The sequence below is a fragment of the Vidua macroura genome, chromosome 13, assembly GCF_024509145.1.
Source record: "Vidua macroura isolate BioBank_ID:100142 chromosome 13, ASM2450914v1, whole genome shotgun sequence".
NCBI classification, from domain to species: Eukaryota; Metazoa; Chordata; class Aves; order Passeriformes; family Viduidae; genus Vidua; species Vidua macroura.
This window is the reverse complement of record NC_071583.1, coordinates 17,474,379-17,486,959: the sequence shown is the minus strand read 5'-3', so window position 1 is coordinate 17,486,959 and position 12,581 is coordinate 17,474,379. Positions and strand designations below refer to the sequence as shown.

The following is a 12,581-nucleotide window of genomic DNA, read 5'->3' as shown; positions in this document are numbered from 1 at the left end:
TCCAGCTGCGGTGTGACGCCATCGTGCCCGGGATGAAGCCAGGTCTGACATCAGCGGGACAGCCCTCACCGTGACGTCACCGCCCAGTCTGATGTCATCGCTCGACAGCCTGACGTCAGCTCCTCCCCCTCACACCGCTGAGGGGACGATCCTTCCCGCCTCCCTCCCTCCCAATCAGCGAGGCGCTTACGTGTCGGCGGTCCGCGGCCAATCGCGAGGGCGCTTACAGCCGGCTCTGAAGCTGCCGCCACTCTATTGGCCGTGCGGGGAGGGCTGCCCGGCGGTGATTGGCGGGCGGCGCGGCGCGCGCGGGGGGCGTGGCCGGGGCTGCCCCGCGGCGTGTGGGCCCGCGGGTCCCGGTGCCGCCATGGCGGCGCTGCCCGGGCAGCGCAAGCGGAGCGGCCCCGCGCTCTTCGGGGAGAGCGGCGCCGCGGCCGCCCCGCCGGCGCTCCGGGACGTCCTTCCCCCGCACAAGCGCCCCAAGAGCGCCGTGACCGGGACCATGGACCCCTTCGGGGACAGTGATGACTTCACGGCGGACGACCTGGAGCAGATCGACATCCTGGCCTCGCAGGCGCTGTCTCAGGATCCGCCCGCGGGACACGCGTGGGGAGCCCCGGAGCTGCCCCGGGGCGGGCGGCAAGGTCGGTGTGTCCCGGCGGCTGCCCCTCACTGCCCCGCTGCTGCCAAAGGGTTTGGTGTCCCTTTAGGAACCGCAGAATGGCCTGGGTTGGCAGGGACCTCAAAGCCCATCCAGTGCCACCCTCTGCCATGGGCAGGAACCCCTTCCACTGTCCCAGGCTGCTCCAAGCCCCGTCCAACCTGGCTTTGGACACTTCCAGGGATCCAGGGGCAGCCACAGCTGCTCTGGGCACCCTGTGCTGGGTCTTCCCCTCCCTCACAGGGAAGAATTTCTTCCTAATATCTAACCCAACTCTCTGTCAGCGTGAAGCCCCTTCCTCTTGCTCTGTCATTACAGGCTCTTGTAAATAGACTGCTCCATCCTTCTTGTCAGTTCCCTTAAGGGAATTAATTGCTCCTGCCCGTTCCCCTGGCCACCAGCGCCCCACGGTGGTACCCCCGGGGTCAGAGGGATGGCTGGCATTCAGAGGAATAACGAGAATAACAATCCCAGCAGGAGCATTGCGCTTATCTCACAGCACCAGGAGCCCTGCCTGGGGTGTGTGTGGTAATGCCAGCCTGGGACAAGGGTGCTGCATGTCAAACCTGCCAAATAAAAAAACCCGAGTTTCCTAAACTTTCAACGTGCTTTAGGTGTCATATCCTAGTAGCATGTTTGCTTTCAGATTTTTTTTCCCCTCTTAATTTCCACTAATAAATGCATAGCATGCCTTGTATTAACAGCTGACTTTCAGGTTTACTTTGAACAAAACAAAAGCAGGGGTTTCTTAATAATGAACTTTAGAGAGCTTGAATAATCTAAGTATGTTTTAGCAACCCTGACATCTGTCACCTCTCCAGCTGAGTAAGTTTTCAGTGAGCCCTTGTTTGTACATTCAGTAAAGTTATCTCAGAAGAAATGCTTGCTTTTGCTGTGGGTCATCTTGCTGGTTTAAGATATGAGATGATCTTTAAGGTCCCTCTCAACCCAAACCATTCTGTAATTAGAAATTTGAAGGGGCAGGGGTTCTTCTGTTATAAGAATTGATGCACAAGCACTAGCAAAGTTCCTGTGGTGGCTAGATGAGGCAGTTCACCTGTTTGTAATGACAGTAAAATACTAAGATATTCAGATGTGTGCAATGACAAATAACAAAACCTTGGTGTTGAGTCACCAGTGATGCACGTTCATCATCTGTGCTTCAGATTTTGGCTTTTCCCTGCAGCAGGAAGCAGAGCAGAAGATGGTCTGATGAGAGATGCATTCCAGTTTGAAGTGCTGCAGACACAGCATGAAGAAGTCAAACGGAAGGTTGGCAATATCCTCCCTTCTCTAAGTACCACATTTTTGATAGGAACAACTGAAAGGTGGGATAAATCCAGTGCCAAGCATTTAATTCTAATCACGGTGATCTAATCTTTGTAATCCAGGGGTGTGTTAAAATAAAATCATTGTACTACAAACAGCTCTAGTAATACTAAAGAGTAAGAGCAATATTTTATTTCTTGGTCATTTCAGATTAGCAAATGCTAATTTTTCAGTTCTATTTGTTCCCTATCAAATAATTTCTCTGCCCTGTCAGCCAGAGTTGTTTTGTTTAACTTAAAAGGTTTGAGAAAGTGACGTGAGTTTCAAGTGACTTTGTTACTTTACCTTCTGGTGGTCATTTATGGAGAGATACTCTGTTTCCCTTTCTCCCTTCTCTGTATCTGTCCCAGCTCTATTATATCCACCTTTATCAGGAAATCTCCTACCTGTATACTGTATCAAATCATAATTTTACAGTTGTAGAGAAGTGTCTTTCTGATCTTTTCTTCTTGCTTTTCTGAGTAACTTCTTTATTATCCCCAAAGTCTTGTCTCTGAGTGGTAGTGGCTGCTCAGAAAGTATTAGAGACTCAGTGTCATTAAGATTTTCTCTGGGGGTGATACCTTGTCTTAGAGTGCTTGTTGGCTGTCCTGATGGATGTAGTAGTGTAATTAAATTATCACTGTTATCATCCAAACAATGAATAAATAATTGATGTGTGTGACTAGTACACTTAAAAAAAAAAAAAAAACCAAACCAAAACATGATTGCAGAGAAGGTGAAAGAGAAGGATGATCTTGTCATTTTTAATTATGTTAAAGAAAACAGTAGCCTGATTTAATTAGAGAAAAAATAGAGGCAACATGTGTAGAATTTCTGAGCTGGGTTACCAGGAGCATTTTTCTCCCTAGAAATTAAAAATACACCTAATTTTCAACCACATACCGCAAAAGCATACTTTCAGCTGTATCCATCCTTTAATGTAACTCATCTGTTTGCAGCTGAAAGAAATGCAGGATGAAATTCTCACTAAAAATGGAGAAATTAAAATTCTGCGTGACTCAATGCAGCAGATGGAGTATGCTATGGAAGAACAGAAAAAATCATACCTGCTACTGGAACAGCAAAAATCTCAGATTTTAAGTGAAAAAGAAAAGGAGTTCTCCAAAAAGGTTTGTAAGTCTATCAGTTACCTGCACATCACTTGCAGATGCTAATTTATGACTTAATGATGTCACAGACCATTTAGTCAAAGGAACAACATTTGTGTGAAATTTCCACAATGCTTGCTTTTATTTTCTTACCTAGAAGAAAACATTTGTAAGAACTTGTTGAGGGTCTTCCCCTGCCAAAATAAAGGAGTGAAATTCAGGTGGTAGAGGTTTTCATTTACTTACTGCTTTTTTGAAGCCATCCCAAGAACATTGCAATTGGAATGCATGTTAGAGTGGGAAAAAGTGACAGAACATGCTTTGTGGCTCTGATCAGATTGCTGTTCTTGTTGCAGTCATCTCTGTGCAAGCCCTGAAGAGGACTGGCTGCTTTTGCCCAGTTGGCTCTGCAGCCTCACTGGAGCCATGCTCTGCATGGCACTTGCTCTGTCTTAGCCACTCACAACACTTCTTGCCTGAACTCCTGGCACTTGGTTCTCAGACAGTGTTAATTGGACTAACATTCCTAAAAACGGAGATCTTGGAGTTCACAGTAAGCAGATGGTGATCTGGAGCTCTCTGTAACCCAGTTGCTCTGCAGCTGCACCACTCCTGAACTGGTAAAACTGTCCTGATCTCCTCTTTCAGTTACAGTCCTTGCACTCGGAGCTGCAGTTCAAGGACGCAGAAATGAATGAATTAAGAACACGACTTCAGAACTGTGAAAGAAACAAACACCTTTCTCAGGCAATTCCAACAACAAGGTAGGGGGGTTGGAAAAGGAATTTGTGTTCATTTTTGTAATACATGTGTTTAATCTATTGAAGAGGTTTTCCTTCTTCATGTGACTCTTAGCCCTGTTGTCTTTAAAAAATACAACAAAGAAGTCTGATGACATCTATGGAATTTGCTCAAAAAAGAGCCTTCCTTGTATCTGTGACAGAAATTCAGAGAGTATATAGTGAAGTATCTCTAAAACATCATCCCAAAGAAAATAGATTGTTATTTAATAAAATATTTACAAAAGAAATACTGATTTGTCTTTTTATCTTAGCCCTAAAAAGAATCTTGTGGTACAAGTGAAATCAGAAGGATGTTCTCCACAGCCAGAAAAAAGATCTTTTCCTACAAAGGAATCCTTCAATGCTGAAATGTCCACTAGGCCATCAGGAAATTTGATGGCCCTGACTACTTCAATCAAAGAAGGTAAACCCATGTACAGCTTGCAACATTTTTAGCTACGTGTGAACATTCTACATTGGAGAAGTATTTTGTGACTGAACAGTTGCAGTCAATTCACAGTTATTTATTTTGGTTTTAGTTAGATTGTTTTTCCACTTTATGCTAACTGGAGTTAAATAGCCATGACTGAAATTTGCATGAAGATCATTTTAATTCATACCTTAGTACCAGATGCCAAGGTGGCAATGATGAAGTGGCCAGTGGCTGCAATAAAAAACTTTATTGTGTGATGAACTAAAACATCCAAATTGTTGATCTGTCTTTTCTCATTGCATAAAGAATAGGAAATAATTTGCCTATTTCTTGGTCTGCTAGTCAGGTAATGCATGTTTTGTATTCTTGTTCTAGCATTTTGGGGATTGGATTTTAAAGGGTACATATTTAGCCATATTGAAAGGAGCAACTGAAACAATGTACTCATTTCCTCTTTTATATGTAGGGCAGTAATTCTCACAAAATTCTATCTTGAAATTCATTGAGTAAACCTTAGGAAATTAATATCTATATATATATGAAGATTGCTATAATATGAAACAAAAGTAGTGGTTTTTTAATAACAATGGGAAATAATAAATGGAAGAAATGTGAATATCATCAACTAATCCTTACTTGAAGAGTAAGGAAAAATCTGAGATGTTGCTGTCAGTTACAATGTTCATTCTAAAAATATGGGCAGTAGGAACTCCAGCAAAAAGAAAAATGCAGTAGCCTGAAAGCATTAGTCTTGCTGTTGTTTGTTATGATAATACTCCATATGCCTATTTGTTTGAAAAAATACATTTGTTTACTTTTTTTTCTGAACTCTGCAAGGCTTTTGGCCTTGGTTTGCTTGGTAATTGTGACATACAGAGATTATCAAAAGATTATCTAACACTATGGCTGTGTGTACAGGATGGGTGCAGATCTGTGTTCTCCCAATCCCTGTTTGTTTCAGACAGGAAGATAACCCATCCTGAAATTCCATCTCTGAAGCAGCACAAAGCAACAGGAAAAAATGGTTCCTACAACTCTGTCCCCAAACGAAATACACAAGGTAATATCATTCTGGTAATTCAGAAATAAAGCCAGGGAAAATGGTTAATTTTTTTACCTTTAAAAAACCCTAAAACACTATAAAGCATTTTCAACAGTCAGCTCCAAGAATTCTTTAGGGTACTATCTTAGTTACAGTTGGCAGTGGAATTGCATCACATAATTTCAATGTCTAGAGTAGAAAATGGAGGGCAAGTCACCAGAACAGCTGGGGTATGTGATCACTTGGCTCAAGCTATTTTGTAAATATGGAATCATAATTAAAATACCTCTAAATAGAACTTGGTTTATATTTATATATATCTTAAATTAATTTTTCTGGAAATAATCCTCCTGTTAAGAAAGAAGATTGATAATGAAAAAAACATTTTGAGGTTGCAAGCACTCTTGCAGTAAGGCTGATCTTCTGAAATACTGATTTTTTGTTGTTGATGGCAAATCTTCTCCAAAGAAAATTCTGTATCCTTCCAGGTTCTATCTTGCTGAATGCACTGATGAAGCAGCCCATTGTCCCCGGGTCACTTCTAGGTTTCTGCCACCTTCTCAGTAGCAACTCTGAGCCTCTACCTGGAGCTGTGTTGCCACCCAACTCTTTGGATACGTAAGTTTTATTTTCTTTTTTAAACTGTGTCTACCATGTTCAGCACAGTGGCATTTTCTGTATTAAGAAACACTTGGTCATGCAGGACAGCTCATTCCCTATGGTAAATCATGCTCTGCTTAGGCCATTTAGTGCAAAATTTGGAACATCATTCTGTATCTTTGATTATCACAGATACTAAACCCTGGAACATCACTAAAAATTAATTAGGTTAATTATCAGGGGAAGGCACAGAACTAAACTAAAGCTGTTAGCAGCTTGCATTGCAAGGAAGGAAGCACAGAAACATCATCATGAGTTAAGGGGGAAGAAAATGCTGAAAATGTGACCAAAATTTGGTTTCATATCTTTAAAATATAAACTGTGTTCAATTTTTAATGTACAATTGGTATGCAACTTTCCAATATATATTTATATTTCCTGGTAAAGCATTTTAAATAGGAAGATTGGATTTGAATTATAATAGTTTCTCACTTTACAAAATTAGACTGTAGCTTCTGAAATACCTTTGCTTTTCAGATAGGTTTTATTAGTAATGAAACCTAGAATGCTTTGAAATGGCTCTTCCATGCAGGCATCAAGGAGTAGGATGATGTTTTCCCCCCTTTTTTCCTATATTGGAAACAGACATCTCTTAGTACTCTGGCCTTTCTATTATTCAATTCATAATATGGATAACTCAGATTTCAAGTATGTTCTCTGCCTTTTTTGTGAAGCATTTCCCTTTTACTTTTATTTGGACAGGAAGCCCACACAACTCCCCAGCAGCAGGACAACTCAAGAAGGAATTGCTCCTCTTGTATCCCTGCAAGAAGCTCAAAAACTGGCAATAACAGGACTGAACTTGATTGCTCTGGATGAAGGATTGTCTGAGGGAAACCCAGCAGAAGGCCAGGGAGGGCTCCTGCCCTTCACACAGAGCAGGATCCAAGGTGCTGTGCATCTCCTGCCCTTGGTGGAGCACCACATTGGTGCCTTCTGCCGAGCAGAGCAGCTCGGGGACACACCAGGGAATGGAGCTTGTGGGACCCATCCAACTGCTGCTTCCAGAGCCAGCACAAACACGGGGTCAGGCAAGGAGGACTTCAGGTTGTCCCTTGAAGAAACTACTCTTGTGTCACTGGGGATCCTTTATTATTTGGTGTTCTACAGCCGGGATGTTGTCCACACATTGCTATCTGCTGAAATGGAAAACAGTTCTGCTGCTGGAGATGAACAGGTTTCCAAGATGGACAAAAATGTGTCGTGCGACAATCAGTGTGACAATAAAGAAGAGAGCAGGACACAAGGAGGGCTGCCTGCTCCACAGGATCCTCCCAATACTGATGGAGCTCAACATTCTTTGTTTAAAAAGCTGCTTCAGATTTTAGCTTTTTCTGCTGCAAGGGGTTCCCAGACTGACAATATCCTGAACCAAAGCCTTAAGGTTTTGCTAAAATTAGCTGAAAATTCAACTATGGACTTGTTAATAAAGTAAGTCAGTAATAGCTTTAAAATTATTTCAGAGTCTACTGTTTAGCAGTTTTCATTCTCTGTTAAAACTCATCTGGGCAGATTCCACTAGAACTTGTGCTGTGTATGAGAGAAATCCCATCTCAGATGATATTTGAGAAGCAGCTGAGGATCTTTCTACTGCCTTTGCTGTTAATGAGTATAATAACCATCCCTGATCACTAACAAGGTTTGCTGATGATGTTCATATGAAGCAGATGCTGTTTCCTCATTGAAAGTGAAGAAGCTTTATAACATTCATTTTGGGGTTTTTGTGATTGCTGGGAGGTGCAATAAAGAAGGAAAGCACAGGATCTCATTCTGGCAGGTAAAACTGCCAGTGTGAACTGCAGAGTGACTGCCAAAGTAACGATGTTTTCCAGCATAGTTTGTATTTATGACAGATAATTTGAGATCGGGTATGTTCTGAATAGCTTAAAAGCCACAAATTATGATACTGTCTACAAAAAGTAGGGTATTTTCAACTTGTAACTGCACTTCCCTTTTCTAACGAAGTTTTGTTTTGAAGTTTCCAGCACTTACTGAGGAGCCAGGTGCTGCAGCGCTGTCTGCGGCCCGAGACCCCTCTGCCTGCTGTGCTTCTGACTGTGAGACTCCTGTGTGCTCTTGCCCAGCACCACCTGTTGGTTGCTCAGCTCTGTTCCCATTCAGGTAAAAGACTGAGGAGACAGAGAACTGTTACCATGACTAAAAGTAATGCAAACAGGCCTTGCTCCAAGGTGCTGAAACCCCAGAAGGCAAAAAGCCTGCTGTGTTACCTGAAAACTTGTTTTCTGCTTATGATTTGGAGAGTATTTGTCTTGTGGTATCTGTCTACAAGCAGTGCTTTTGATAGCCATTTTAAAATAACTTTCTAGATTGTGTATTTAAGGTGAATGAATGATGAGGGAAAAGGGGCTTTTGAGGAGTTTTGAAGTGAAATTTATCTGTGCTCATGGCACTGCTCAGAGATTCCAGTGCTCTGCATGACAAATGATCTCTGTTCAGTTCCTTATGAATGAACCAGGACAAAATTACCATAAAGGCAAATATAAGGTTTAGGGATACCAATTTCCTCAGCACTGCTCAAGATGTGGGAAGTAAAACAAGAAGCTGAGCCTGTACCATGAGCCCTAGGATAGTACTCAAAATGTTTTCTTGCCTGATAGAATTTTTGTCATGAAAAAGTGGCTGTCTGGAAAAAGAACAAAGTTCTCTCTGTTTCAGACACTTGCCTTCTCCTTGCACTCTGCATGTACATAATTTCAAGACCAGATAAATCAGCATCTGAAATGCTTTGGCTTCAGCTGGAGCAAGAGGTAACCACGGCTGAGTGTCCATGTGCTCTTTCCTTCTCCTTCCAGTTGGGGGAGTGGGAGGAGCAGGATAGTGCACAAATTGTCTGAAAACAAGTTCTTTCTCTAGCTGAAATACAAAACTGCAAGCATGGGCTTGCAGTAAGGGATTACATTGATTTTTGAAAGGACCTGCTTGAAACTGAATCAATAACTATCCTTGAAGAGACCATTAGTCATAATAGCCTTTCAAGTCACTGAAAAAACCAAGGAAGATCCTAGGATGGCTGCAGATGTTCAGCACTAAGCTTTATTTTGCTTTTAGAGCAATAGAAGAGTAAAAAGAAGCAAGATTTTGATTTCATTTTGATTGTATTTATTACATTTAAAAGTAATAAATTTTCTGTAGTGATTTAGGATTTATATTCCTTGCAATGAATGGAAGTGCTACCTTGCTGTTTGTCATGGTTATATATAGAAAGAATAGCTTTTAAATCTAATTTGTGTCGTTTGTACAGACAAAAGTGACAACAGACTTGTTTGAGGTTCTATTTGCTCTACTTCCCTCATTTTAAAGAATTTTGAACCCTTTCAATTACCCCCACCTGCACTATAATATTAAGTGTAAACACATTGTTTGTATGCAGTGAATTAAAGGCCACTGACCTTGTCCGCTTTGCTCATCAGAAAGTTGAGAAGGTTTCTGTGCAAGGCAGACTCTTGTCTATGAAGTGTTACAGGGGGAAAAGCTTGTACAATTTTGAGGGTAAAAGACAGCTGTTAGGAAGAAAAAAAAAAAACCCAAAGATTATTTGAAACTAGCAATGAATTATCATAACTTAGCCCTCACTCTAACACAGCCTGTGTTTGTAACAGACAGTGAGGCTCCTGGCACGCTGCGTGTGCTGCTCCAGACCAGCAGTTTTATTTCCTGGCACAGACTGTCAGTGCTACCTCGAGGTACGTTCACCACACTGCCCCAGTTTAACCTGCTGACAAGTTCCAAGTACTCAATACTGAAATTGCTTTTTGCCCCTTTTATTTTTTTTGCTGTAGAGAAATAGAAGTGTCCTGTACTTGAGAGGATGCCATCTTCTAGGAAGCTTGCTTTGGCTTGCTAGAAAATATCCTGAAATTTGAAAGTTTGAAGAGATTAAGCAGTAAAGTTCATGCTAAAATAAATTTTCTGCTCCTTTATTTTTGCTTTGTGTATTGAAGCACTGTTTTTCCTCTTGCAGGTGGTTAAGGCACTAATTGTGATGTTGCACAGACAGTGGATGAAGATTAGATCTGAGACCAGCTTGTGTGCACACAGGGAAAAAGTTACTCAGTTTTTACGGGATGCTGTTTTACTCTTGCACAGCCTGTCTCAGAAAGATAAACTGTTCCATGAACACTGTTTGGAAGTTCTCCATCAATACGACCAAGCCATGCCAGGCATAAGAGCCATTCTCAAAAAGACTCAAAAACTGAGTGCCTCTGAAGGTAAACATCAGTCAAATGTTGGCTTTTTTCCATGTTGCAGAAATAAAAATTTCACTTCTGTCACTGTTCTCTTTTAACAAGTACCACATCAGGTTGTGGCTCAGACCTCCAGAGGCAGTTTAGATTGGATATTAGGAAGAAATTTTTCCCTGTGAGGGTGGGGAGGCCCCGGCACAGGGTGCCCAGAGAAGCTGTGGCTGCCCCATTCCTGGAAGTGTCCAAGGCCAGGTTGGATGGGGCTTGGAACAATCTGGGATAGTGGAATGTGTCCTAAAAAAGGTAGTGAAGAAGGGGAGAAATTTGTGTGACAAAACACAAATCTAAAGACCTATTTGCATGGACCCTTCAAAAATTTTATTTGCTGTAGTCTTCTACCATCAGTATGTTCTAAAATGCAGATACCAGCTATAAGTATACTGTATGAAGCAGGAAAAAAAATAATTCTCTGAAACATTATTATTTTTTGTTGCAGAGCTGATTTTGGATGAATTGTATCCTCCTGAGCCAGAAGACCAAGGAACAGACTCCAGCTAGCCAACAGCAAAGATATCTGTCCTTCCTCATCTGAATCATCATTGCCAATGTAAATGTGAACTTTGAATCATCCTTTTAAGTGATAATCTTGGGTTGCACTCAAACACAGCACAACTAGACACATTTCTTTGTTGCAATTATTTCAGTGCTATCTAAATGTAGCTGAAAGCGAAGGAATTTTGATGAGAGAGTGATACTGCTGTGCAAACCACTCAATGGCTTATGACTGGTTCTGGTTATGAATTCCATCCTGTATGAACCCGCTGTGAATGGAATGGAAATTTCTCTCTATTTTCCATTTTACTGTGACTACAGCTGAATTTATGGTGCTGAATGTGCCAAGGTGTTTGTCATCACTGCATTCATTATGAAAGCCTTTTGAACACACTTGTGTCTTTTGTAGCTGTACCACTTCCTTGTGTGACTTCCAGAATTTTCATATTGATATTAGTAAATAGTTTATGGTGATTTTAAAAACCCTTCTAGAAATAACTTAAGAATTGGCAGTTCATTACAGGGCTTTGAATTTCTTGCTAAGGATTGGTCACCTGAGCTCACTCAATTTCATCAATCTGCTGAAAGTGTAATCACTAAGATGCCAAAACAAACAATACTAGAACTTACATTTTACAGTTCCCCTTGAAAGAGTAAGATGGTACTGTTGAGGGTTGCATCCTAGGCAATAGAAGGATATTTAAATGTGTGCAGAATGACTGGGATTTTTGGTCATGATGAAGATGAAGGAGCCTCTCATTCCTAGGATTCAGGACCAAAGGTTGGAGGAAGAGCTGCTGCCCCACCCTTTGAAGTGTGCATGACTTTCACTCACTGTCACACTGGGCTGCAAGTCACCAGCTGAGCCTTAGACCCTAAAAAGGGAAGTGTGTTATTAAAATGGGCCCACAGGTGTGTGTGTTTAGATGGGAGAGCCCTTTTCCATTTTCAGCAGGGACTTGGTTAAGAACAAGCCTGGATCCAGGAACCAGGAGGACAAGAGACTCTACAGGAGTGGGAAGGAAGCCTTTGGAAAACTGGGAGACATTCTGTTCTCTGGTCATGCCCAAAGAGGCTGTGACCTACCCTGAAGCAAAGAGCCCACTCCAGTGTGCTCAGCAAGCTCCTGGCTTGGCTCTTGCTTTGGAAGAGAACTTTCCTAGAAATGCCTGTGCAGGAAGAACTGGGATAATAACCCAGCACCTCCAGAGGGACAAAGCTCCTTCTTCCCCCCAGCCTGGGCTCAGCCTCCTCCTCTCTGAGCAGCAGCTGCACCAGGCAGGGCCAGGTCACTTCTGTGAAACACAAGCTCCTCTCAGTAACAGGTTTGAAGTCCCTCGTAGCATCTGGAAACTGCCATGTTCCTGCTGAAATGCACCAAGGAAGGATGCACAGGCACAGAGCAGCAAAGCCTTCCAAGTCTGTGTATGCTTGCATGGTCAGAACCCTGGAACTGTCACCAGGCCCTGAACAAGACAAGCTGCAGATATTGGTGTGACAAAAAACATTTCACTTGTCCATATAAAATAAATAAATAAGGAAATAAACAAAGCAAAAAAAAAAAAAAAAAAAAAAAAAAAAAAAAAAAAAAAAAAAAAAAAAAAAACACACACCAAAAAAAAAAACCCATTAAGATAATTCCTTAAGAACAGCCCAATGAGCAGGAGCTGTGGTAAAGCAGTATCTGGCCATGTGCCTGCTTTGAGGGGCAACCTTAGAGCTGTCCTAACAAAGATCTGACAGTCACAGCACCTCAGATATCCCAAAATGCAGTGATCATCAGTTTTCAACCGTTCTTACCACTTAATTTCTCTAAACAATTTGAG

At 42.0% G+C, this 12,581-nt stretch overlaps 1 protein-coding gene across 2 annotated transcripts; it reads left to right on the top strand.

Annotated features, from left to right (window-relative positions):
* The first annotated feature begins 354 nt into the window (after window positions 1-354).
* On the top strand, window positions 355-11,148 carry ATRIP (ATR interacting protein). Of its 2 annotated transcripts, none has more exons than XM_053989578.1 (13): window positions 355-644; window positions 1,851-1,933; window positions 2,932-3,102; window positions 3,730-3,845; window positions 4,136-4,287; window positions 5,258-5,356; window positions 5,827-5,956; window positions 6,701-7,429; window positions 7,977-8,119; window positions 8,675-8,766; window positions 9,619-9,702; window positions 9,981-10,227; window positions 10,700-11,148. In XM_053989578.1, exons 1-13 carry the CDS (start codon window positions 368-370, stop codon window positions 10,759-10,761), a joined length of 2,385 nt encoding a protein of 794 aa, XP_053845553.1. In that variant the 5' UTR covers window positions 355-367; the 3' UTR covers window positions 10,762-11,148. The 2 variants fall into 2 exon arrangements, with proteins under 2 accessions (XP_053845553.1, XP_053845551.1); XM_053989576.1 differs by having other exon boundaries at window positions 1,848-1,933.
* Window positions 11,149-12,581: the final 1,433 nt, after the last annotated feature.

Bases quoted from the DNA above. Each gene is read 5' to 3' on its own strand.
- ATRIP (XM_053989576.1), top strand. From the start codon at position 368: ATGGCGGCGCTGCCCGGGCAGCGCAAGCGGAGCGGCCCCGCGCTCTTC. The intron at 645-1,847 runs GTCGGTGTGTCC...TTTTCCCTGCAG, and splicing joins GCCCCGGGGCGGGCGGCAAG to CAGGAAGCAGAGCAGAAGAT. The intron at 7,430-7,976 runs GTAAGTCAGTAA...TTTGTTTTGAAG, and splicing joins ACTATGGACTTGTTAATAAA to TTTCCAGCACTTACTGAGGA.